The sequence below is a fragment of the Leucoraja erinacea genome, chromosome 10 (genome assembly GCF_028641065.1).
Source record: "Leucoraja erinacea ecotype New England chromosome 10, Leri_hhj_1, whole genome shotgun sequence".
In the NCBI taxonomy this organism is placed as follows: Eukaryota; Metazoa; Chordata; class Chondrichthyes; order Rajiformes; family Rajidae; genus Leucoraja; species Leucoraja erinaceus.
Window position 1 is genome coordinate 32,054,235 of NC_073386.1, and position 27,624 is coordinate 32,081,858.

Here is a 27,624-nt window from a genome sequence, read left to right on the forward strand (position 1 = left end):
GGATCATGGTCATACAGCGTGGAAACAAGCCCTTCGGCCCAACTTGCCCATATCGACCAACATGTCCGATCTACACTACACGCACCTGCCTGCGTTGGGCCCATATCCCTCTAAACCTGCCCTATCCATGTACCTGTCTAAATGTTTCTTAAACTTTGCCTGAACTACCTCCTCTGGCAGCTCGTTCTATAAGCCCACCATCCTGTGTGTAAAAAACAAAGCTGCCCCTCATGGTTTTTACTAAACCTTTCCCCTCTCACCTTAAACCTCTGTCCTCTGGTTCTCGATTCTCCTACTCTTGGTAAGAGACTGCGTGCCTAACCGATCTATTCCTCTCATGATTTTGTACACCTCTATTAAGTCACCCCTCATCTTCCTGCGCTTCAAGGAATAGTGTCCTGTCAGCAGCTCTAGTGATGGCAGCAGCACATTCCAGATTACGTGCTTGCAACATGGAAGTGGGTCATTTACTGAGGGTGGTGTGTTCACACACCTGGCTTCTCATTCTGCCCGGACCAGGGTTGTAGCTGAGCCAAGGGACCGATGCGCTTTACATCTGGCCCTTCCCTGATAATATCTGGCACATTTCTCATGGTTCCATTCCTATTTTGTTATTGCCTTCATTGTTGCACTGTTAGGTATTCCAATGAATCCTGATGCATTTTGGAAATTATTTATAAACATTGGAGTGTGATATTATGCCAAGTAAGCGTATAAAGTCCAAGCATATGTTTTGATTTATGTTTTGCAATTCTTGAATACTTTCATTAAGCATATTTCAGCAAAGTAAGAAGACATTTTATTACAAAAAAAGTACTTGGGATGCTAGACCTTTAAAATATTGGATTCAAGTTGAAAAGATGGACAGAGCACTCAATCTATACAAATAATTGTTTATGCCATTATTAAAACAATTTTGGGCAAGCCTACCTACAATGGTTACATCAGATACAAGAACTAAGAATTCAATTAGATACAGGAACTAAGATGACAAGAATATGTGAATTTACCAAATAAATAAGTGCAGAACCTCTTCAGAGTAAGGAAGAATAATGCCATCTTTTCATTAAAGTCAAGAGGCTAGAGTTATCCAAAATGAAAGAATAGTGATACCGAATAGCCTTTTTTTCTCATCTATTGTGTTTTTTGGGAAACAATTGCTATAAATAGTCTCATTTTGTCACCCTCAGCTCTGTAAACTATTCTCTTTGAAATGCCTGTCCAATTCCTCTTCTCCAAAGTTGTTCTAGTTGTCTTGAAATATCCTACCATTTCTTCATTATCTCTTTGTCAAAATTCTAGAAGACTTGCCTCATTGTGCGAGCACCAACAACACATACACTGATTAGAGTTATCATCGAAGGACATTTAATTGTGGAGCACATTATTAAAAGATGGGACAGATATGTGGGTAGGAAGGGTTTAGAAGGCTATGGGCCAAATGTAGGCAAAGGAACTAGTATGCCAACTTGGACGGCATGGACAGGGTGGGCTAAAGGGCTGTATATCTCAATGACTAAAATATAGAAATGGCATGAAAATTACTGCAAGCTTAGGTAAGCAAAGGCTAATAGATAAATATAAAGTGCATTAGTACTGAATTAAGCTCAATGAAAATATTTTAATTGTATTAATTAGAAAATAAATCCTACAAATAAAAATAATTCCTTACGGTCTAGCCAGAATATGTCAGCGTTTAAAAGAAGTATTTGATTTTAATAGAGGAAATATGGTAGATTACATTGTGTGGTCTCAAACATGCATCTCATGTGTTATTGAGTCCCAAAAGAGCACAGAAACACATTCCTGCAAATCATAGTCATACCACGAGCGTTCGAGTCAGACCCTGTTGTGAAGGCTTATTCCTTTAGAGAACTTTGCCGTGGTCGTAACCTTATCAGTGATGGATGCAGAACTCTGATTTGATTGACAACTCAGCCTAAGCAGAAGTTTAAAAAAATTGGACTGCACCTCATTAATGAAACTACAAGCAAGAGCAGCTCCCAGTAGGAGGAAAAGGAAAAGCAATAACATCAGGTCAGACTTGGGAGGATTGTTTGCCTCTGTGCAGTTGAATTGGATCTGTGTGCGTTGATTATAAACAGACTCAGGTGTGTATGTGTATATGGCACGAGGGAAGAAGATTCTTCATATCATTTTTTTTTTAAAGTATGACTCCTGATGGTTTTTTAGTAATTTACTGGGATTGTGGTTTATTAACTTGCTGATACCTCCAGCAAATGTGTTTGTACAAATTCAAAGTAGATTATAAATATGCTCCTTATAACCACATTAGCGATGTAATTGCCAATGAGGTAATTTAAAGTTAAGTGTTCTCAAAGCTCAAATATAGAAAAGAAAATAATTGTTGCAGCATCTGGAGGTATAAATTAATACAGTGAAATTAAAACTGCATCTACTTGAGTACCGATACATGTTTTTATTACTTATTCATGAGGCATTTAGATGGCTATAATGTAAGTTAAAGGAGGGGGGCTTTAGAACCTTGTTTCAAAAGGGGACATCAATAAATTCCAACTATAATAAAGCAGTTTAAAACTGGTTTAAAAGTATGGCTTTAATTATCCAAGCAGATCTAAATGAAACAGCTACCTCTAGTCGAATGCCATTTTTCTGGCTCTGGTAGCGATTATCACAGAGCTAAGTAAATGGTACTGAAATTTCTTGTTTTAATTAACAACATCAGTCAAGGTAAAGCATTTTTAAAATGTTATTGAAATGGAGTTTAGTAGTTTTGGTGTTTAATACGTGGCATTTTCCTGCTTTCACTCAGTGGCATGTTATTACTGAGTTTTACATGTTTCTCTCTTATTAGGGCTCTTAGCCAAAAGAAAATGAGTGATTAAACATTAAAGAAGCCTGTTTAATAGTGAGCTTTGACCAGGTTTTCCAGAGATTTGCCCTAGAAATACGTTGCAGATTTGTGTGCTTCCACATAACTCCATAGTAGGCCTGGATATTTATTTTTCATGTTTCTGTAAGAGGACAGAAGTTCTCTTGGAAGTCGATACATTGTTTCTCTCCATTTTTGTTGCACATCTGGAAAAGATCTTCCTTTCCCTCTGGGAAAAAAAATGTGTCCAAACCCAGGGCACTGCAGGGATGAAAAATCACTTTCTCACTGAAGCTTTGCACTTTGTTAATTGTTAAGAGTTGTTTACAGTAGGTTTACCATATCCTTCACCAGCAGTAACCATTGTTATTGGAAAGTCTCAGTTTAATTTAAAGAGAAAGATGTGTGTTAATAAATATACACATCAAAATATTTAGCTCTTTCTGTTAACTCTTAAGTGAAATAATAAAAACAAATATATTGAATTTAATGCTTTTTATTTCTTCATCTGCACATCACAATGAAGAACAGAATTTTTGAGGATTATAACTTTGAAAGGTTTACAAACTATATATCATGATAAATTGTACCTCAGGATAACTTTATATTTGTACTTATAATAAATTAATTAATTTTCTCAACTGAATAATTATAGTTAAAAAATAATGGAATTTAGTTAAATTAAAAGCTTATATCGAAAAAGTTGTAACATTCCATCCCATCCCATCTTAAATGTGTTATTAAATAAGTGAATTGCATTGTTTCAGGAGGTAAAATGAATTGGAGCAGTTGGCAGCCTGTGTTGCTGTGGCTCCTGAGCTTCAGCTGCAGTGCTATAAGTGAAGAAAATCATGCCCATGAATCAGTGAAGAATCACACAGGAGAAAAAACCGATCTTGAAAAGCAGGTGGACTCCTGCCCTGCTGACTGCGTTTGTAACCTGGATGGAACTGTGGACTGTGGTGGGGTGGATCTAAAAGAATTTCCCAAGAACTTATCACAATCAATACTGCATCTGTCTTTGCAGGTAAGGAATAGTATAAATCTTTGTGCTGTTCCACTGCAAGAATACCTTTGGGTGTGTCTGCCTATCATTTTGATTAGTAAGAGGTGCTTTGTTGAACTGCTGTTTGTGGCTATTGTGCTTTGTTTGCCCGATCTCGAGTTGTTGTACTTCTGCACCTGACATTCTGTTATCCTAAGCAGATGCAGACTGAACCATCATTAATATTTGGTTGTGAGAACTTTAACAATAAGCTTCAATATTAGCATCTGGAAGGGTAGATCACATGGAATCCAAGGTGAACTAGGATTCAAAATTAGTTTGGAGGATAGAATCAGAGAGAAGTTGCGGAGGATTATTTTTCTGATTAGAGGTCAGTGACCAATAGAATGCCGCATGAGTCGGTGCTGGGTCCACCATTGTTGTTATCTACATTAACAATTTGGATGACAATGTAATTAACATTGGCACTAAATTTGAAGATTACACCAAAAATGGTGGTATATTGGACACTGAGGAAGTTTACAATAGGATCTCGATGAGATGGAAAAGTGGACCAAGGAATTGCAAATGGAATTTAACTCTGTTAAGGAAGAGGTGTTGGAGAAAAAAAATAATTGCTGGTTTACAAAAAAAGGGCACAGTGCTGGAGTAAATCAGCAGGTTAGGCAGCATCTCTGGAGAACATAGATAGATGACGTTTTTGGATGGCACCCTTCTCCAAATGTCACTTAGCTGTGTTCTCCAGAGATGCTGCCTGACCCACTGAGTTACTCCAGCACTTTCTGTCTTTTTGTGAAGTGTTGGGCATTACTTAGAAAGGAAATGGCAGCACCCTGGAGAGTGTTATAGAACATAGATATCTTGGAGGTGCAGGTGCATGGTTCCCTGAAAGTGGTCAGTCAAATAGACACTGTGGTGAAGAAGGCATTTGACATGGGGTATCTTCATTGGGAAGAGTATCAAGTAAAATGGTGGCATATTTATGCTGTATAAGTCGTTGTTTACCTAGATTTGCTGGCTTGAGTTACAGGAAGAGGTTGGATATGCTGTGACTTTTTTCTTTAGTGCATAGGAGGCTGAGGGGTGACCTAATAGATATGTGCAAGATTATGAAGGGCATAGATAAAGTGAACACTTGCAATATTTTTCCCAGAGAAGAGGATTCTCAAGTTAGAGCTCATAGGTTTAAAGTGAAAGCGGATAGAGACAAAATTGTGAATTTTGGAAAACATATGGATAGGAAGGGTTTGGAGGGATATGGGCTACATGGAACTAGCCCAGAATGCCAACATGGTCGGCATGGATAGGGTGGATTGAAGGGTCCTTCATATGTACAGCTCTATGAGTTTATAACATACTAAAGGACAATACAGACTAGCTAGGCAAGCAATGAATTGCTCTTCTTCTGCCTAGACCCAGCACATTTAAACTCTTTATAAACTCCTTCCTCTAATTGTGGCCAAGTTTAACTGGAACCAGGGATCATCATTTTGGTTTCTGTGGCTTGGTTCCACATTGGCCACCACACTTCTCACATCACTCAACACACCCACTGTTTTAACAAACATAACATGACAATCTCAATTACATGAAAAAGTAACCTCTATCTATGTAGTTGGTTTCATTGAACTTATCAACATTTTACATTGGTTGACAAAATAATGTTGAACCAAAATTACATTACAGCCCTTAAATTACTTAAGTATTGTTTTTCTTTAAATACTGCATTATGTATTTTGAAAGTTGCAATTTAAAAAACTGGGTTCAAAACAGTCATTCAAATTGCCATTTTAAGGAACATAAATCACAAAATGCCATAAATAATTTTCTGGTAGATGAATTAACCACAAATTATATAGTGGGCTGAATTCAGAATCCCTTATAAATGAAAGCATTTCCAAAAATTCTTGCACATGTATAAGCGCATCTAAAAATGTTTGGGGTATTTTGGGTGGTCTGAGAATGATAAAACACAGTTTGAAAAATTGAATAAAAGGAAGGAATTATATCATTCTATTTGTCAGAACTTTTCCAAGCATGGATAAATCCAGGATATTATGTATATATCCTAAAAGGTGTGTGCTGTTTTGAAACCTCAAGAACGTTTCCTGGTGGTATTTAAAATATACTTCAATCTAAATTTTCAATACAGAATATTTTCTTGGTCAGAGTGGGGGTAAGGTGTCAATGAATGTTGCTTTGTAGACCTTAATTATATTATGAAAGTGTTCTATTAAGTGCTCCTATTCACTGAAGTCCAATCCACAGAATATAACACTGGATCAACATTATTTTGCCATTATTTATGTTTTAAATCTGATTTTCTGGACCTTCAACTATGGATCAATTACCTACTGTAAATTCTCCTCACAGGATGAAACATATCACTTCCATTTCAATCTTGGCCATCTGTACAAACGAGAGTGAGCTTTCAGAGCTGACAGCCGAACTCAAAATAATTCATGTCATTTCTTTTTATTCAGAACAATGCTTTAGAAGTGATCCCTCTGGAGGAATTATCAAGACTGCAGAGTCTGGAGACTTTTAACTTGCAGAATAACCGGCTTAGTTCTAAAGGTAATGAAAGCTTTCCTTTAGTGCTGGCTTCTGAAACCAAAGGAAAGCTAAGGTTGTCTGTGAACACGGCTTCTATTGCTAATATATTCTTAGTCTGCAAAGTTATGTATATCTAAGTTTGACTATTTTTACTATGTATTCATGTACTTGCAATATATTTGGCTCTAGAGGGGACCTTAGAATCTTTAAAAAGCTCACGTTTCATTACATATTTACACAGAGGAGCCATGAAGTAAATTAGATTAATCTAATTTTTCTCCATTTCACTTTCATTTCAATGTCAATAAAGCCTTGACATTTTTATTATCATGAATGCAGTGTTTATCAAAATCTTGTATTTTAGAATTACTGATTTGTTATATTTTTTATTTAACTTCAATTTTGTTTTGTTGAATTTCTTCAGAAAACTTTTTTTTTTTAATTTAGATATTTTCGTCTTTTAAGATCTTTTGCCTCATTATCACATTCAAAAGATGTAACAAGACAAGACCTGCTCATATAGGTCTCCCAATGTCACCTTGTGTATGGTTACTAGGAAGTATGTGGCAGATATGCAGGCAGGCAGATTTATCACTATGCCTACTGTATATAAGGACTCGGTTTCTGGTTGTTTCTTCTCCAAGTGTAAACCATCTGTATGAGATCTTCCTGGACCTTTGCCTGAAAGGTCTTTTGGAAGCACGTTATTATGTCTGCTTTTCATTCAGCAGTTGGACAGATCTGGAAAGACTGGCACTTATATTCTATCCCTAGTTACAATTGTACATTACAGCCAAGCAACTTGGTGAATTTCTTCAGATTAGCTTTCCTATTCATGTTGCAATTGAAGTCACAGATAGTGAAAGGATTCCAGAGCCCCTACCCTGAAATGCATTTATGAACGTCTGAGCGATTACAATACAACCACTTCATGGTTAATTTTATGATCAGCATTTTCTACAATTTTTTAAACCAAATCTTCAAAGCAAGGTGTAACTTAGATCCAATCAATGTTACTTACCCAGCAACATTAACATTTATTTTTCACATTTTCTGTCACTGTTGTGCTGCTCAGTCTTGGTGGGTGAGAGATTTTTACTGATTCAGGTAAAGCTGCACCACAATTATTTTCCATAGCCACCTATGATCTGTGCAAGAATGTTCACCAGTGACCAGAAAAAGTAATAGATATTTTTCTTAATACTTGTTCTTGATCTTGATCTTCCTTGCTTTTACTTATCCATCTTTATATTTACATTTATAAACTTGGCATCACATAATCACACATAACTGATTCTTATTTTTTCAGTCTGACTCCCAAGTTTTACCGATGGGCCTGATCACTCAAATTGTTTTTACATGGAGAGATTCTAGTCCATAAATGCTTAATTTATCCATTCTAAATCCCTCTATCAGCTAAATAGTGCCAGCACTGAGAATTAGCAGAAAGATGAATTTAGAATGCACACATTAAGCATGGCCTCCATCCATTCACAAACTGCATCAATGATCAATTAAACTAAAGACAATAGTTCAGATTATCACAGCCTGGCCTAGAAGAAGCAACTTATTACACTTCTTTGTCAGAGGTGGTGGTGGAGGCAAATATAATACAGGTGCGCAACCTTTTATCCGACGATCCAAATAACGAAAACCTCCGAATAGCGACATTTTTTCGGTCCTTGAAGAAAGGTCCTTGAAAACGTTCACCGAGGGCGGCCCGCAGAGGTGACAGCGGAACCTCCGGTCGGTCCTCGAAGAAAGGGGAACTAACTCCCCATTCATAAAAGAGAAGATGAGGGTATATTGCGCGGGAGGGTTAATAATTGACAATATGCTGCTACCTGCCAGCTGAGTTTAAAAAGTTCCCACGGTAGACTCACGATACACAGTGTATCATGAGTCTTGCGTGGGAACTTTTTAACAGCGTGCAGGCAGCAGTAGATTGTCGCTCCCTTCAGTTTCACCCCACCTACACCCCTCTGCTTCCCGGCCATGTGTGTGACCCCTTCCCTCCCCTCTCCAGCTCCCCGCTCATTGCACCGGCGCGGGGGCTTTGTTCTGTCTTCACGTCGCGATGCTAGCAGCGCAGTGCCAGTCACCGGAGACGTTAGGACCAACGGAACACCGACCCCCAGGCCCACCGCAAGCACGGAGATCCCAGATCAGCAACTCCAGCCCAGCCCCGTTCCAACTCCAGAAGAACACGCTCCCCGTATGGGCAGAAGCTGATGGTGTGCAAGAATAACGTCTTGTTCTTGGGGTGGCGCAGCTCGGGCTGTGGGCGAATTGCCACTTGTCGCCATAGCGGCCCATCGGGGAGCGGCTTCCTCTGGAGTTGGAGGGGGAGGGGGGTATTGTGCTGTTTGATCGCCCCCTGCTATTCCAGGGACAGGGAGACAGGACGTTCACCGAGGGCGGCCCGCAGAGGTGACAGCGGAACCTCCGGTCGGTCCTGGAAGAAAGGGGAACTAAATCCCCATCCATAAAAGAGAAGGTGAGGGTATATTGCGCGGGAGGGTTAATAATTGACAATATGCTGCTATCTGCCCGCTAAGTTAAAAAGTTCCCACGGTAGACACGATACACAGTGTAGGCAGCAGCAGATTGTCGCTCCCTTCAGTTTCACCCCACCTACACCCCTCTGCTCCCCGGCCATGTGTGTGACCCCTTCCCTCCCCTCTCCAGCTCCCCGCTCATTGCACCGGCGCGGGGGCTTTGCACTGTCTTCAAGTCGGCGATGGCTGCCAGCAGGTCAGTGCAGTCACCGGAGACGTCAGGACCAATTGGACGTCGACCACCAGGCCCACCGCAAGCACGGAGAACCCAGAGACCCACAGCCTGCAGCAGCCCAGCCCCGCTCCAACTACAGAGGAACATGGGTTGCGGATGACGGGGCGCAGCTCGGGGTGTCGTAGGGGCCCATCGGGGAGCGGGTTCCTGTTGGTCCTGACGTCTCCGGCCACCTGCTATCCTCCGGGAACTGTACCGCCCTTGCAGGAGAGTGGGGTTGTTTGCAGTTGCAGAGGGAGGGGGCAAGGGTGGTACAGTTCCCAGTCTCAGCTCCAGTCCAGGGGGGTGGCCGGAGACGTCAGGACCAACGGGACAGCGACCCCCAGGCCCACTGCAAGCACGGAGATCCCAGAGACCCACAGCCAGCAGCAACTCCAGCCCAGCCCCGCTCCAACTCCAGAGGAACACGTAGGGGCAGAAGCTGATGGTGTGCAAGGTGTTCTTGGGGTGGCGCAGCGCGGGCTGTGGGCAAACTGCCACTTGTCGCCGTAGCGGCCCATCGGGGAGCGGATTCCTCTGGAGTTGGAGGGGGAGGGGGGTATTGTGCTGTTTGATCGCCCCCTGCTATCCCAGGGACAGGGAGACACCGCGGCTTTTTAGACTGGTGGGCAATCACTTCCAAAGTTCTGCCCACACAGTCAGTACACCTCTCCTACACTGCATTTCATACAAACATTTATTCTGCAAGAAAAAACGACATTGAAGACTCAAACTCGCGACCGAGTAACTGCCTGGATCAAGGCGCAAACTCGCGACCTTGCGGATATGAGCCGAGCACTCTACCACTGAGCCAGCCATTAAAGTCTACGCTAAAAAATTTCCATTCCCAAGACCGACAAATTCTGAATTACGAAAAGTGTCTGGTCCCAAGGCTTTCGGATAAAAGTTTGTGTACCTGTAGTGGTATTTAAGAGGATTTTAGATAGGCAAATGGAACTACAGGGGGTAGAGGGATATGGATCATGTATAGGCAGATGAGATCAATTTAACTTGGCATCATGTTCATCACAGACATTGTGGACCAAAGGGCACATTCCTGTGCTGTACTGTTCTATGTTCCATGTTCTTACTGGTATTCACAGGTGTAATAGTAGTGGTGTTCTGTTAGCACTGTGGAGCATTAACAACCCACATAGGGTTGAGGCTATGGTCCTACTCCTAAAGGTACCTCTCATTAGGAACAAACAGATACTGTCCTTAATACAACAGCCAAGAAATAGAGGTTAAGTTGAGGTTTCTTTCTGAACTGAAAAGGGTGCAGTGTGAAATAGACAGATATCGCACCCGATTGTGTGATTTCCCCCCCAGTCAAAGGCAGGTGTAAAAAAAAAATATGCCAAGGCTTAGTGTGTACTACATGTTAGGAAAAGATTGATGCTCAGCAGTAGATTCATTGTTGGCACTATTGTGATATTGACAGTCAGTGATTAACCTGTTACTTTACAGATGAGGTGTAAAATGAAGCAGAACAAACATCACTGTGAACTGCGTACAAGTTAATCAGATATTAATTGTAAAGTTAGCCAGTTTGTTGATCTGAAAAGTTAACAAGTTTGTTTTTCATGTCGGAAGAGAACTAACTGATGAATTCATCTCCTGGTGAGATAGGAAAAACACTGTCTCCAGTGAGCATAATAGTCCTTTTTATTTATGGCCTTGACTCATACTATCTTTGGAATAAATATTCAGTAGATAGGTTATCCCTTGGCCGTGGACTATGGTCTAATATACAGTGTAGAGGTATCTGATAATACTGACAAAGAGAATATCTGTCGAAGAGCTGAAATTTGTAATAATTCACCTCTTTCTCTGCCCTCTTTTGAAATATCTACTATGCGAAAGTATTGCGGCAAACCAGTAACCTTGCCCCAGACTTCTTTTATTCTTCAGCAGAGCGATGCAGTAATAAATATCCTGGAATTGGCCCTTGTTGACTGCCGCTTTGGTTTCCCTCCTTTCCGCCTGGTATCATTTACAACACTACAACTTGTTCTCAGAAATCTTGTTTTATTGATTTATGTAAATTCATTTAAATTTCCCTTAAGTGTTGAGGTAATAAGCTTAAATATGTCAGAAGAAATGGCTAGGTCGCTTAATATGAGAGGAATAATATTACAGAGCAGATGAAGATTACATCATGAGACCATGTTAATGTGCAGCAAGCAACTTAATTATGATTATTTAATGAAACAATGCTGACTTCAGAAAGGGATAATAACAGAACAACTGCATCTTATTTTTACCAACATGATCGCAATTTTGTAATAAGCATTTCAATTGTATCAATTCTGTTCTGCGTTGAAATCAGAACTCCACATCCTCTTGCCTATTAAAATGAGTTAGATGTGGCCTTTGTGGCTAAAGGGATCAGGGGGTATGGAGAGAAGTCGTCAAGTCAAGTTTATTCGTCACATACACATACGAGATGTGCAGTGAAATGAGGTGAAATGTGCAGTGAAATGAAGGCAGGTACAGGATACTGAGTTGGATGATCAGCCATGATCATATTGAATGGCGGTGCAGGCTCGAAGGGCCGAATGGCCTACTCCTGCACCTATTTTCTATGGCTATGTCTATCTTTGCTTTAAGTTATTTTGCTCTGGATGTAGACCACTCTGCCACAGAATTTGTGTTGCAGCCAACACTTACCAACATGATTGTACTTGTTCAGTTCCCTGGCATGAACCTGGTGAAAGAAGGTAAATCCACAACCACACCATGCACAGTACACTGACTGGGCATTCCAGAAATAGCATCGCATGGGTAGGATTGGCAGAACAACCTACCACCCCCCATTCCCTGTTCAAAAGGTCATAAGTAACAGGTGCGGAATTAGCCCATTCCGGCCCATCAAGTCTACTCTGCCATTCAATCATGGCTGCTCTATCTCTCCCTACTAACCCATTCTCCTGCCTTTTCCCCATAACTCCTGACACACGTTGCCACAGAAAACAAGCAAAAATACTTTATGAGGCAGCTGAGCCCTGTCCTCCAGCATAAATGATTGCCAACGCTGTCAAAGACAAATAATTCAAAACATTTAAAAAATGGTTAATATTGGTAAAAAGATTAATGATGGTTAAAAACAAAAACATTTTAAAAGATAAAAATATTTAAATAAGCTCAACCAATTAAGGCAAATCCAAAATATTAGTAACTTGTGCTATCACAACTACCCTACTATGAAATCAATAGAGAACAAAGACTGCTGGAGTAACTCAACGGGACAGGCCACAATAGAGAACAAAATGTGAGAGAGCTTGTTGAACATACTGTATTACCCAAAATAAGAATAGGAAAATTCCATAATTCTGTGCTCCCTAACTGGAAACCATCACAAAATGACGATGACTACTTTGGATCTTCTGTTTTTGTACAGAAACTCCAATGTTTTTCTTGGCAACATGGGGAAATATTGACAGCTGTGAAAGTATCTACACATTGCGCATTGCTCCTTGCTACATTAGAAAAAGAAAGAAAATCGTTCAGTTTATTTTCCCAAATCTGTACTTGGTTAAAAACCCCAGACTGACTATTTCTACTTGCTTTATAGACATCTGTTATCCGGATTTATTTCACAGTGAAACCCTGTATAGAACATTGAAAACAAGAATATTTTGTCTACTCATAGTTGCTTCTTTAAAGCAACAAAAGACGTGCATTATCTGAATTAAACCAAGCTTAAAATAATACAGTAAAATGGTAGTCGGATGCCAAATATGGATTTTCATATATGATGAATTAAGTAATTCCAACGTCAAAAGTTGATGATGAATTTTCCTTGTTTGACTTTCTATAGGACTACCTGATGATGCCTTCCGTAATCTTAAGAATTTGCGGTATTTATACCTGGCAAATAATAAGGTAATTGTTTTAATTATTTAAAGTGTGTACAATATGATCTGGAGACTATTTAACCAATTGGTTTACAACCTGTACTAAAGCACATTATAGCATTCTACCTTCATAAGGCGTGGATAAGAAATTGTGATATAATATTTCTGAAAGAAATGAATTTGGAAGAGCCTCATTTCATGTAGACTGAATGATTGCAGTATAGCACGGGGACCCTGAAGTAGCAGTCTCACTTACAATGATACACATTTTTATAATTTGTTCAGCTACATGAATTTTTCCTCCATTAAATACCAACAGTCTTAATAGAATGGAGCCAAGGTTTATGGATCTGCTCAAACACCTGTCATGTTGTTGTGGGAGTGTTGAATAGAGGCTGGAGGGGGACTGTTAATCCTCATTAACAGATTTTTTTTCTTAATAATGTGGACAAAAAATGTGAATAGATTTCTGGACATTAAGGGAATCAAAGAATATGGTGAAAATGATGGGAAATTGCATTGAGCTAGTAGATTTTGTTTTTTGATGAATTGCCAGGTAGACTCAAAGGGCTGAATGGCCTACTCCTTTTTATTATGTTCATATGTTGTGTTCTTGGATAAATGGGAGATAGTAAAATACCACCTGCCATGGTACATTTAATGTACACTATAATAGGTGTAACAGTAAAGTATCATTTTACATTGTGAACACATTTTATAAACTAAATATGGATCTTATTGTACTGGTAAGCAATAATCTCTTGTAAAACTTAGACGAAAAAATAGTCTGAGTCCTGTTACATGTGTCCAGGATTCAGGTGGGTATCCACGCTCCTCTGGTGCAGATATATTAGGAACATGATAAGGTGACATATGATTAGCAATTTCTTCTCTTCGATTTACTTAATCTCAGCTGACCCACTCAAAGAGTGTGTCTTGGTGGCTTATTCTCCAGAGTCTAAATTAATGTCACAAGTCGGTCTCCGGATCCACAAAATGATTTAAGTGAATTAAACGCATATATTTATTGCCTGATATGGCAAATGCCACACTATTTATGTCCAAGGGATGCACATGTAAAACAAAAGTCAACATGATCTTCTGCAATATACGTTCACAGTGCCACAGAGTGGCGAGATGTGGGTTTGCCCTTATGGTAACACAGTGAACCCCTCACCTCAACTATGCTGTCAATGGATATCTGGAATCCCAATAGCAATGGACAGAAAGCTGCACTTTGGCATATGTTTCAGCTACTGGCTACAATGCAATATAGGCAAAATTAATAGGTTATATGGCCACTGGAAAATCACCTTTTGTGTGTTGAGAAATGATAGAATGCGGGGAGGTGTTAATGAGAAATTTGAGGAGAATTAAATTGGATTAGTGTAAATGGATGCTGCATTGGGTCGAAGGGCCATCTTTTGTGCTGCATAACTCTGTGACTCCTTGTCACCCAAGGGAGATTATATGGCAGCTGACAGGGAAATAGCAAAGTGGAAGGAAAAATATTGAGCGTAATCTACTGGAAATTAAAGTTAGTTTCAATATGCTGAAAGAGCTTCAGTTTCATGGGAGTTACTGAACACATGGCAGACAACCAAGGAGTACAGAGAATGTTCCACAGCAACATGATCAGAACATGAATCATTTGTAGTTTTTTTCCAGAGAAGTCTGGTGTTTATGAATATGTTTCTAGATTCAGTGTTTGTTGAGCACTTGGGTCACAGAAGCATTTTTACATTGATTTTACATAGGGATAAATCAATAAAAAACTTATCACTGTACCTTTTGAAATACATCAGTTCTTTATTCATGATATATTGGAGGTTGTCATCCTCTCTGAAGCAGCTTGGATAATATTCCAAAGTAATATATTAAAGCTTGGGTAAAATCAGTTGTACTACAAAGCAAAGATAGAGTGAAGTAAATGATTGTTTCATTTGTAATGTTGGTGTTTTGCTGGAGAATAGAACACACCCAGGATATCATTGTAAAACACCAAATTAAATTGCAGCGAACATTTGTCAATGTTTGACACAGAAAACATGTTGTTTGGACATCCTGAAAGGCTTCAAGCCAGAAGAACTTTCTGTAAAAAAAATTGGTTACAGAGTGCATGACGGTTAGGTGCAAGTGAGTAAGATTGATGGTAGGATTGAAATGGTAAAGAACAAGAAATTTGACTGCTGCTGCAATAAACGGATCAGATAGGAAGTTTAACCATTTTAATAAGTGGCTGCTAAGATTGATTTTCATAACAGCTACCCAACAATTTAAATAATCTTGGTTCTACTTCGGTACAATTAATATAACCATATATAACCGGGTTATGCTTCATCAAGTTTATCACAATCTCCTTTGTCTTGCTGGCATTGAGGGAGAGGTTGTTGGCTTGAAGTCTGGTTATGAGGTTCTCATTCTCTTTCCTGAGCTCCATCTCGTCATTTTTTGATACCCGGCACACTACGGTGGGGCTATCTGCAAATGTATTAATTGAGTTGGATTGGTATTTGGATGCACAGTCGTGGATGTATAAGCAGGGAGCTGAGAATGCATTCTTGCGGGGCACCAGTTTTGAGGATTATTGAAGAGGATGATGTGCACCTATCCTCACTGAGTGTGGTCTGTTGGTCAGGAAGTCAAGGATCCAGGTGCAGAGGTATTTGCTGACTCCACGTTCCACGAGTTTGGAGATAAGTTTGGATGGTTCTTGACATCCCAGCCAGAGGAAACATATCCCGGAAAACCAGATTGAAAGAAAGGAAAATAAAAGAGACCAGAGGGAAAATTAAAAGTAACTTTAAACTTTCTGCTATTAGTTGTCATGAATTAAAAGTGGAAGAATGTGGTGCGATAACTTTGACATTTAGTGTCAGAAGGGTTATTTTCTAACACATTTCAGTGTTCCCTGGAAACACTGTGTTTTTAGTATTTTCCCTGGAAATGTCAGTACATTTTGCATAGAATTTAAATGACACGGACAGGTGTGTGGATAGGAAAGGTTTAGAGGGATATGGGTTGAACACAAGTAAATGGGACTAGCTTCGATAGGACATCTTTGTTGACATGCACAAGTTGGGTCTAAGTATATCACTCTGTACCTCTGCGACTCTGACTGCCAGCATTTCCTTCTGAAACTCTCAGGAAGCTCAGGATTCATATGCAAACACACAAGACCTAAACTTCTACTGGATACATGCAGAGGATTTCCTGGCTACAATCCAAGCCTAGACCCCTCGTGGGATCCATCAATGGAGCACCAACACCCTGCAATGCCTCTGCAGTTACGCCTGAAACTTTGCCAATTGACCATTGCGAGTTTAGATATGGCGCATGTTCAGGAACTCTATTCATTTAAATGGAGAGGGGTGGCTGCTAGGCAAGAGATTTGTGACCGTTTACATTTGCTTGAATTAAGTTAACTTTAAATTTTAACTTTTTTATTTTTAATACATTTGCTTATCTTGATGGGTTTATTTTGGTTTTTAACAGATTGTGAATATTTTGTATTCTCAAAAACATTCGTAAGCATTCAAGTTTTGTCACTGGCCGATGTAGCCTGGGACATAAAGTGTTTCTGTGAACAAGGCATTTACAGCTGTGTCCCCCTGGACTCCAAAAGGCTTCATCACTAGTGTTAGAGTCGCTTTGTTCATGGAGTTTGCCTCGGAGGTCCATATTTAAAATGGGTTAGAGAAATGCATCTTGGTGAGTTGAACTAGAGCAGCGAATGGCAGAGCCCAGGAATGAGACAGTGACACTGAGGAGTAAAAGTGCATAATTCCCTGAAAGTGATAACACAGGTGCATGATGGTGAAGGAAGCTTGTGCGTGCTTGCCTTCATCGGTTGGCATGTCATGTTCAATCATGCAAGAAGTTGGTGAGATCATGTTTGGAGTATTATGTGCAGTTTCAGTCACCATGCAGTAGGAAGCGTGTGATTAAGCTAGACAAGATGCAGAAAAAATTCACAAGGATGTTACCAGGACTGAAGAACATGTTGTGAGGAGAGTGTGAATAGGCTGGGACTGTTTTCTCTCAAATGAAAGAATCTGAAGGATGATCTTACTGAACTTTATGAAATCATAGATTGGATAGATAATCACAGTCTTTTTTCCAAAGGTAGGGGAGTCTAAAGCTAGAGGACATAGGTTTAAGGTGAGAGGAGAAAGATTAAAAAAAAAACACTTGAGGGGCAACCTTTTCACACAAAGGGCAGTGGGTATATGCAATATTGCCAGAGGAAGTAATGTGCAATGTTTAAAAGTCATTTGGACAGGTACATGGATAGGAAAAGTTTAGATGAACATGAGCCATATGCAGGCAAATGGGACTTGGTTAGGTGGGTTAAATTGGTCGACTTAAACAAGTTGGGCTCAAAAGCCTGTTTCCCTATATAACGCTATGGTGTTTTATTCTTCAACTGACTGTGATAACTTGTCTTTTGACAGGCATTTTGGTCAGCGATCTAGATCAGTAAAGCATTGAGTTTGATTCTAGGGCCAAGTTGCATAATCCCAGTCGAGGTGGTAATTGTTTAAAGAGGGATGAAGCAGAATCCTCTATGGAGTATAACTATCCAGTGACAAGAATGCTAGGACGCTGGATTAAATTAGGACAAACTTGCCAAGATTCCACCATTTTATCAAGTGTATGTGAACATGGAAAATTAAAGGAGTAATTTAACTGAATCTATTGGGTCTGATTGGTTGCTTGTTTTCAACTGCACTTATTTTCCATTGAGGATGGAGTCTGAAACTGGCAGCGGAGCTAATCTGATCCCATTATTTTCTTGTCATAGAGCCATAGAGTGATACAGTGTGGAAACAGACCCAACATGTGCCAGCTACACTCGTCCCACCTGTCTGCGTTTGGTCTATATCCCTCCAAACCATCCTATCCATGTACCTGCCTAACTGTTTCTTAAATGTTGGGATATGTCCCTGCCTCAACTCTCTCCTCTGGCAGTTTGTTCCATACACCCACCACCCTTTATGTGAAAAAGTTACCCTCAAATTTTTATAAAATATTTTCCCCTTCACCTTAAAGCTATGTCTGCTGGTCCTCGATTTGCCTACTCTGGACAAGAGGCTTTGTACATCTACCCGATCTATTCTGTTCATGATTTTATACACCAATATAAAGATGGTTAAATTTAAATGATTCTTGAAAGGTTGCCAAAGTGGTGAGATTAGCGATCAGCTTGACCCCACCAAAGATTTGTATCTTCAGGAGATGAGATCACAAGAGAATGCCACTGAGTATTTATTTTTTTAAATTTGAAGAACAATTAAATTGCCCACAATATGATTATTTTAACATCGAATAATAGTTGTAATTGAATGACATTTTTTCAAACTGAAATACTGCTAATGCTAGAAATCTGAAATAATTGCGGAAAATGTTGGAGATACTCAGCACTCTGACAGCATCTATGGAGGCAGTGTTTTGAGTTCACGATTTTTTTTGTCATTAACCTGACAGAGTAATTCAATGCCTCTCTCCGCTGATCTTCTGAGCACTTCCAACATGCACGTGGAAAGCACTTGTAATTGAAATTGGTCTTTCACAACTGATTTTGCTTCACAATGATGCTTCTTAAACTGGTGAATGAAATTATTTTGGGGTGAATTAGTTCATTTATGTTATTTGCTCATGTGACAAAATTAATTATATTTAAAATTACACACAAGGGAGAATAAGATGAAAATTACCAAAAAACGTAAGAAAATTTAGTCGAGGGTGAATGAAATTTTGTGATAAAGACTCAAGGATGAATGACACTGATGTAGTTTAAGAAGCATTGATGTAGAGCACTTTATTCACCTGGTCACAGATTGGCACATAAAGCACACTAGTTATCATGAAGAGTACTTGTTTATCATTCTGAGTTGTCTTGTTGACATGTTAATGTAACCATACCGACCAGCAATCTCTAAATTGTCTATTGTATATTTTTCAGCTAACCGTTGCTCCAAAATACCTGCCGAAAACCTTGATTAGTGCGGATCTTGCAGCCAATTACCTTACAAAGATCTATCCCCTCACTTTTGGGCAGAAACCAAATCTAAGGTATGATTTGTCGTATGAACTAATGAATACAATGCATACAATTTCTGCAATTCACCAAATAAATCACAATACAAGGACACAATAACTGAGACCTATGGAGAAAGAAAGGCCTTAAGGGCATTCCAAAGTATTTTTTAGTTGGTGAAGTGTAAATATAGAAGCCAATTTGTGCACAACTGGCTCTTATGGATAGTTTTGTAAGAATGGCAGTATTTTAGTGTTGTTGAATGCAGGAAAAATGTTCCCGATGTTGGGGGAGTCCAGAACTAAGGGTCACGGTTTAAGAATAAGGGATAGGCCATTTAGGACTGAGATGAGGAAAAACCTTTTCACCCATAGAGTTGTGAATCTGTGAATTCTCTGCCACAGAAGGCAGTGGAGGCCAATTCACTAGATGTTTTCAAGAGTTAGATATAACTCTTAGGGCTAATGAAATCAAGGGATATGGGGGAAAAGCAGGAACGGGGTACTGATTTTTGATGATCAGCCATGATCATATTGAACTGGCTCGAAGGGCCGAATGACCTACTTCTGCACCTATTTTCTATGTTTCTATGAATGAGAGGAATATATCGCAAAGCACTAGCAATGATGTTCTAACCAATAGTTTTCTACAGCCCGATGGCCCTTTGTTTCTTTATCTCATCTGAAGGTAATCCATCCAAGAGGACAGCACTTCTGCAGTGGCAATGTTTCTGAAGGTGATTTTGGACCAACAACCTTCTGGCATGAGAGCACTACCAACTCAGTCACAGCTGACAGATGTACTCAGGGCAAGATGGAGCAAGCTGGACAAACAAAACATTTAGTTCCAAGATCAATAACCTTGTTAATATTATAACTGAATCAATATTAGAGTGCGCACGGCTGCCTTGTTTGTCTGAAAACAGCAATTTAAGAGCAGTTAACCGTTTGTAATTTGGAGGAAAAAATTGAGCCACTGCATTAGTGCGGTGTCTTTCTTCCTAATTATCTCTGTGGCCATTTACTAACCTATAAAACATACGCTGCTTTAAAAGCATATTTTCATCATGTTTATGAACCAAAAGCTTGTGGTGAATCCTGTGGTCTTATGCTATGAATAAGTAAAGATATCTTTCTGCGATAATGGAAAGCCTTGCTGAGATTGCATCTGGCATGTTGTATGTAGTTTAGTTTTCCTTACCTGAAAAATAATATATTTGTCATGAAGGGATTATAGCAAATGGTCATCAGATTGGGTCCAAACATGGTCGGTCTACTGTATGAGGACAGATTGAGAAGGTTAAATTTGTTTTCTCTGGAATTCACAAATATTGAGAGGAGGCTTGATTGAAACTTCAGAAATTCTTATAAGGCTGGATGCAGAGGGGATGCTTTCCCTTGCTGTGGGTAATGTTTTTAGATTAAGTGGTAGGTCATATAGGACTACATTAAGGGAGGTTTCTTTCAGTATTTGGAATTCTCCACACTGGATGGCTCTGAAGACACAATCATTGGGTTTAATTGAAATAAGGACTATTTGATTTCTGAACAATAAAGGAAATCAAAAGATACAGGAAAATGGTGGAAAAAGTATTCAAGGTAGTAGCCATGACCTTGGTGAATGACAGAGTAGGCTCACAGAACCGGATAACCCACTCTTTCTCTAAACTCTTACGAATATACTGTATATAAAAGAGAAACAATTACACTGATTAAAAATGACTTTGCTACAAGCTGGATATGTTTAGTGTAGAGACACAGTGCGGAAACAGGCGCTTCGGCACACCAATTCCGCGCCAACCAGCGATCCCCGCACATTCCAACACATACTAGGGACAATTTTACATTTATGATAACCCAATCAACCAATAAACCTGTATGTCTTTGGAGTGCGGGAGGAAACCAAAGATCTTGGAGAAAACCCACGCAGGTCACGGGGAGAACGTTCAAACTACGTTTAGACAGCACCAATAGTCAGGATCGAACCTGGGTCTCTGGCGCTGTAAGGCAGTAGCTCTACCCCTGTGCCACCATGCCCCATGGTGCCACCCAGTGTACTTTAAATATATTTGACAGATTTGTGAATAATGGTTTTTTTTAATGTTTTTCATAATAATATTATAACATGGCATCAATAATCACAAATCTAAATATAAGATGTCATTGCAATGACTATTTATTTTCTATTCCAATAGGTCTGTCTATCTACACAACAATAAACTCACAGATGCAGGATTACCTGATCATATGTTTAATGCATCTGATGGTGTTGGAATATTAATCATGTCCAGTAACTTCCTGAAGTATGTACCCAAGAATTTGCCAAAAGGACTATTCAGATTACATTTAAAAGTATGTGAAATTATTTTTAAAAGAACTTGCTATTATTTCAAGTTCAAAATAACTTAACTATTTTTTTTTTACTTTTATGTGTTTACAGAACAATAAACTGGAAAAGATTCCAAAAGGAGCTTTTGAAAACCTTTCAAATCTCCGTGAACTATACCTTCATCATAATTATATAACCAATGAAGGAATGGACAATGAAACATTTTGGTAAGGATTTTGCATGTTTAACAGACAATGGTTGCAAAATTTGATCCTATTAAATGTAGAATCTCTTTCCATAGTGCATCCTTAATAAATATTCCAGAATTCTTATTGCTACTACATACATTTTTTTGTTGCAAATTCCTACTTTATTCCTGCTAACCCAGACATTTCTCATTTGGATCACATATCTATGTAATATTTTCCATCTATTACATCTCCACTGACCTATCACGATTCCTGCATGAAAAAAGCTGTTTTATATTGTAGATTGACTCACCTCTCCAGCAGAGTTCTGAACAGCATTTGGAAGCCAAAGAATGCATTCATTTCCATACAAGTTTCAGAGCAGGAAGAAATTAGAATGTGCATTCCCAAAAGTGTGACTCAAACTTCATTCCCATTTTAGTTTAATTTGGTTTAGTTTACAGATACAGCGTGGAAACTGACTCTTCGGCCCAACGTGTCCACACTGACCAGTGTGATCCCCGCACATTTACACTACCCTACGCACACAAGGGAAAAATTAAAAATGTTACCGAGGCCAATTAGCCTACAAACCTGTACGTCTTTGGAGTGTGGGAGGAAACCGTAGATCTCAGAGAAAGCCCACACAGGTCACAGGGAGAACGTAAAGCTCTGTACAGACAGCGCCTGTGGTCATGATCGAACCCGTGTCTCTCACGCTATAAGGCAGCAACTCTACTGCTGCACCAACGTGCCCTCCCCCCTTTTTTTATCTGGAACTAGTTAACACCTTTAAATTTATTTAAATTAGTTTCAAAATGTAGTCACTTTGATCTTATGGCAATAACATTTTATAAAGGGTTTATCCAGATTGTTTACAGAATAAGATGTGATCTGATCTTCAACATGGGGAGATGTTGATAAAGGTGACAAGATTGGACAAAGATACGTTTTAAGGAGTGCTATGTGTGGAGGAAACAGTATAAGAGCAGTTTAGGGACAGAATTTCATTGTTTGACCCTAGTGAATCTACAGATATAGTATCTGGTGTATTAGTGAATTTTGTGGATGTAGGGTAGGTTACTATTGGCTACTGCAGCATTCTCAGAGGTTTATAGAATTACAGAAATTGGATGCATAAGAGGCCATGGAGGTATTTAGAAAGAAGAATGAGAATGCTAAAACTGAGTCAAGAAGCACTAACTTAACGTTAATGAAGAAATATTGATGCGAGTCAGGCTACCCGTAGCAGGTGGCTGATCCTCACCATGGTCATCATCCATCCAACACTATCCCTGTGGTTCTTCTTCATCCAAATGCTCCATGCTCCCGAAGGCTATCTTACTTACAGGGTGGAATGCATGCAGAATAAAAATGAATGCAGCTTTATTGAATTTCAGGCCATTCTGGCGCAGTCCTCATTCTACCAATAAACAGACAGCTGATGCATTGTAAAATTGTATAGTACCTGTGATAGACACAAAATGCTGGAGTAACTCAGCGTGACAGGCAGCATCTCTGGAGAGAAGGAATGGGCGACATTTTGGGTCGAGACCCTTCCTACGCATACTGTATATTACCTGTGTTCTTCTCAATTTAAGGAAACTGTCAAGCTTGGAATACCTAGATTTGTCATGCAACAATATGACTCAAATACCAAGTGGATTACCTCGAAATATTATCCTCCTACACTTGGAGAAGAATGCCATCAAAACCATACCTGCTAACTGGTTGACGCAGATAAAACATCTAGAATACCTCTTGCTTCATAATAACAAGATAAGGGCAAAAGCAATACACCCACTTGCATTCAAGGGTCTTAAAAAGCTCCATACCTTTCATCTCTATAACAATATGCTCGAAAGAATCCCAAGTGGTTTACCAAGACGGGTGAAGACATTAATGCTTCTCCATAATCAAATTTCAGAAATTTCCAGAAATGATTTTGCTTACACATACTTTTTGACGGAATTGAATCTGAGTTACAACAAACTAACAAGTTCCAAAATTCACCCAGAAGCATTCCGGAAAATGAGGCTGCTTGAATCTTTGGATTTTTCTGGAAATAATCTGAATGTAATACCAAGGGGTCTGCCAAAGAATTTGCACATATTGAAGCTGAAGGAAAATGAAATTAACTCAATTACTGATGGCGTGCTCTCAGGAATGGCAAAGCTGAAGGAGCTCTTCCTGAGTAATAACAAACTTAAGCTGAATTCAGTCTATCCGGGCGCATGGAAACAACTGTCTGCACTCCAGGTAAGAACATATTGGTATTATTTGTACTAACAGAAATGACTAAATCCTTGAGGGTTTGTGGAAGAGGTTTATGAGAATAGTTCCAGTGGTGGGGGATTTTAGCGAAGTAAAGTGGCTGTCCCACTGCAGCGACCTAATTGGTGAGTTTAGAAGAGTTTAGGAGAGTGTGAAAAAGTGTCATGTTGAAGAACTCCTTTGACTATGTAGAAGACCTCCTTCGACCTCGTTGAAGACTAGCTTTGGGAAAATTTCAGTCAAATGGTTATTGACTCACAGAAGAACTATAAAACTGCTAGCTTTACTGATTTAAGAAGCAACCAGAAGAGTTTTAGGATGGAAGGGATTAAAGAATGGGAGGGAATAATAGTTTGAGAGGAATGATATGCTTAAAGGAGATTTCATTGTATGTCCAAAGATCATTCATTGAGTAAGCTACTTGATTTAAGATAATTACAAATGAATAACAATGCATATTTAGGTTTTAAAATTATTGACAATTTGAAATATGTTAAGCTAACAATGCAGCCTCTTTGTGTACAAGTCAATTTCCATTTGTTGTACTCTATCTTCAGCTTTTGGATTTATCAAGTAATCAGCTTTCCTATATTCCTACTGATCTACCAGAGTCTCTTCAGTACATTTACCTCCAGAACAATCAAATTTCTGTCATCCCAGAGAATGCCTTCGAATCTACACCTAACATCAAAGGGATTTACCTTAGGTAAGATGATTTAAATAGCAACGAGATTTGAAAATGCTGATTGTCAAAGAGTAAAGATCTGTGTGTTGCCGTCTAATAAGGAAAAAAGGTTATTTAGCACAGAGATGTTCCTATCTCCTCTAACAATAGGTAAGATCTTTGGTTAGCTCTGTGCACTTAATTATATATTTTTTTATATTCAGCATTAAATTGTACTTAATATTGTTGAAAGTAACTTTGAAATAGAATAAGATGATTTTCTGGAAGCTGTTCAAACCAGCTATGATGCATAACTCGGGTAATAAAACATAGATTTGAGTCAATGCAGTTAAGTCTGGATTGTCAAGATGCAAAGAGTCGAGAGGTTTAGATTGTAATATGTACCGATACGGAACAATGACATTTTTACTTGCAGCAGTATAACAGATCTGTAATCACAGTACTCATGAAAACAAACCAAAAAAAGTTCAATAAATACAACCAATATTTGTGCTAAACAAAACAAAAACCCTAAGTCCCTAATGCAACCAACAGTTTGTAGTTTGAAGTTTAGTTGCTGTTTGTAATGTTCAATAGCACTGATGGATGTTGGTAAAAAGCTGTTCCTGAAAACTGGAAGTCACAGTGTTCAGACTCCGACATTTTCCTCCAGATGGCAGCAGTGAAATGAGTGCGGCCTTAATGATGGTTGTTGAGACAGTGTCTCCAATAGATCCCTTTGATGAAGGGACAAAGTAATTGAGGAAAGAGAATATGAAGAAAAAAACAAAATTCCATATAGCATTTACTTTGCTGCTTCCAACATTCGCTAGTTTGTCAGTTTGAATAAATGTTCATTCTGTGTCAATATTGAAACTATGGTATCCAGTGTATTCCAGCGAATTCAGCCATGGTGTCACTGGGAGGAATATCGGAAGCTGGTGCTCCCCCCCACCTTCCCCAACCACCGCTGCCGCCTCCTCCTTCTCCCCCTGAGTCGCCGACATACTCCTCCTTGGAAGTGACAGCAGGAGGGAAAGAGCCCCATGGTGACCGAGGGAGCACACTGTAACACAAAGTGCTGAAGTAACTCAGCCGACTGAATCAGTCTGAGAAAGGCTCCTGATGTCACCTATCCGTGTTCACCAGAGATCCTGATGCGCTGAATTACTCCAGCGCTTTGTGTTCTTTCAGTGGGTGAAGACGGGCTCGCTGGTGCACCTCGCGATTGGGAATGGCGTCGGAAACCGAGGCTCTAACCAGCTGGGCAGATCCGTCCGCGACATCAAACATCTGTTATAAGGGGATCGTTAAAACAAGGGTTTACTGTATTGTCTTACGAAACAGTTAGGAGAGAAGATTGTGACCATAGTTAATATTTTCAAGACTGAGGGACTGGGAAGATTGCTCGCCACTCGCAATGGCATCTGTGGCCGCTCAGAGAATTCCAACTGAGCTCTTGTAATTTTACCCAGATGGGCGGACCATCAGTTGCCAGAAAATCAGTGTTCAACCTGTGCTTGGTTAGGATTCATTATCCAATTTATTTGTAAGTGGATTCCGTGTCTGAAGGTGGGTTAGGAGAAAGGGATGAATAAAGTAATTTGCCTGTTTTTACACAATTTATTTTGTTCATTTCATTCGTGTTCAAACTAGTTGTTCCAAATCCATACGATTTAAAATTTTTGTTTGAGTTGGTCAGATTGTTTAAGTCATAGAAGGTTCTGAATAAATTCAAACCCTTTCTCATGTTCAGGAACCCATTTTATTTTTCTTTCACAGGGATAACAGTCTAACAACTACTAGAGTGAAAGGAACAGCATTTGAAAAGCTGAAATTCTTACAAGTGCTGGATATGGGTGCATATACGGAGTCTACATCCTCAAAGGAGAATATCACAGAAGACGATTCAGAGAATGATGCTGACCAAGTTAGTCAGAATGATAAGTAATCATCCATGAAAAGTAATCAAACATTTAGCATTTTGTTTTCCATATACAAAGGTTGCATAGGTGCATCATAGCCATTATTACCTCTTGGTGTAGACATTTTCCTCCAATTTTAACCTTACTTCAAAGTACCTACCCAATGATAACTTAGTCCCCTGTTGTTTTTCATCACCCTTTCAACATTAATTTCATCAATCAAATACATTCTTTGGACTAACTCATTCCAGTTCAAGTGCTCAATTTCACTTCCTCAGCCTCAAACATACTGATATTACCACCTGTTTCTCGTCCAAATGCATGCATTTTTTTCATTACCTAAGTGTTGTTTTACATCCACAGTCTCAACACTCCTTAACCAGATCTCCCTAATCCAATGTCTGCTGCCAACGAGACCATGCCTATGCTAGTTAAAGAGACAAACTATATTGAATGCTATTTACTTTATATCCTCAATCTCTTTGGCCTATTTAATACCATTGGCACTCCATCTTCTCCCAATGCTTCTAATCTGCAGCCTACACCACAGGGCTGTTGCAGAGTCTAACCTCTCTGAATAATAGCCAGCTTGCCAACGTCACATCCTCCTCTGTTCACGTGATCACTCCAGTTGCTGTCTTTCATTACCATCTACAATTTAAGAGCAAAGTTAGTTTCCACAACCTTTTATGCCTTTTCGTGTTTTGAACCAACAGCTGTTCGATTTGAAATTGCCATTGGGTTATTAATCAGGCCCAAGCTACCCCCAGCAGATTTTCTTTCACCCCCTGAAATCACAATATGCCTCTGGCCTCACTACTTTTAAACTCCTCCCCAAGATCTCGGACTGAATTAATGATACACAAGATGAAATAGATATGAGGTACTGCAAAAAAATAATGACAATGACGTTTATAACACAAGATTTTAATATATTGTTAATCGGTGTCTCAAAAATTACTCTGGACATTAATCTTCAATAGGACTGGCTTGAGTATTTCACAATCTCAGCGACGTTAGAATGTTATTATGTGCAAATCATTTATTAAAAAGTAATATACTCTCCCTGCAGTTTCTTTGCATCAGTAGAAGTTACAGCTGTACGGGATTTTTTTGAGTAGCCTTTCTACATATTCATAACAGCAACATTGATTCAAAAA

The 27,624-nt window shown here is 39.2% G+C and overlaps 1 protein-coding gene across 3 annotated transcripts; it reads left to right on the forward strand.

The window, feature by feature from the left end:
- On the forward strand, positions 1-27,529 carry podn (podocan). 3 transcript variants are annotated; one of them, XM_055641876.1, is made up of 10 exons: positions 1-2,111; positions 3,622-3,881; positions 6,344-6,437; positions 13,009-13,073; positions 19,011-19,120; positions 21,280-21,436; positions 21,525-21,640; positions 23,203-23,860; positions 24,433-24,581; positions 26,322-27,529. In XM_055641876.1, exons 2-10 carry the CDS (start codon positions 3,630-3,632, stop codon positions 26,488-26,490), a joined length of 1,770 nt encoding a protein of 589 aa, XP_055497851.1. In that variant the 5' UTR covers positions 1-2,111; positions 3,622-3,629; the 3' UTR covers positions 26,491-27,529. The 3 variants fall into 3 exon arrangements, with proteins under 3 accessions (XP_055497851.1, XP_055497852.1, XP_055497853.1); XM_055641877.1 differs by having other exon boundaries at positions 1-2,037; XM_055641878.1 differs by having other exon boundaries at positions 24,485-24,581; positions 26,322-26,472.
- The last annotated feature ends 95 nt before the right edge of the window (positions 27,530-27,624 follow it).

Bases quoted from the DNA above. Each gene is read 5' to 3' on its own strand.
- podn (XM_055641876.1), top strand. From the start codon at position 3,630: ATGAATTGGAGCAGTTGGCAGCCTGTGTTGCTGTGGCTCCTGAGCTTC. The intron at 3,882-6,343 runs GTAAGGAATAGT...CTTTTTATTCAG, and splicing joins TACTGCATCTGTCTTTGCAG to AACAATGCTTTAGAAGTGAT. The intron at 21,641-23,202 runs GTAAGGATTTTG...TCTCAATTTAAG, and splicing joins ATGGACAATGAAACATTTTG to GAAACTGTCAAGCTTGGAAT.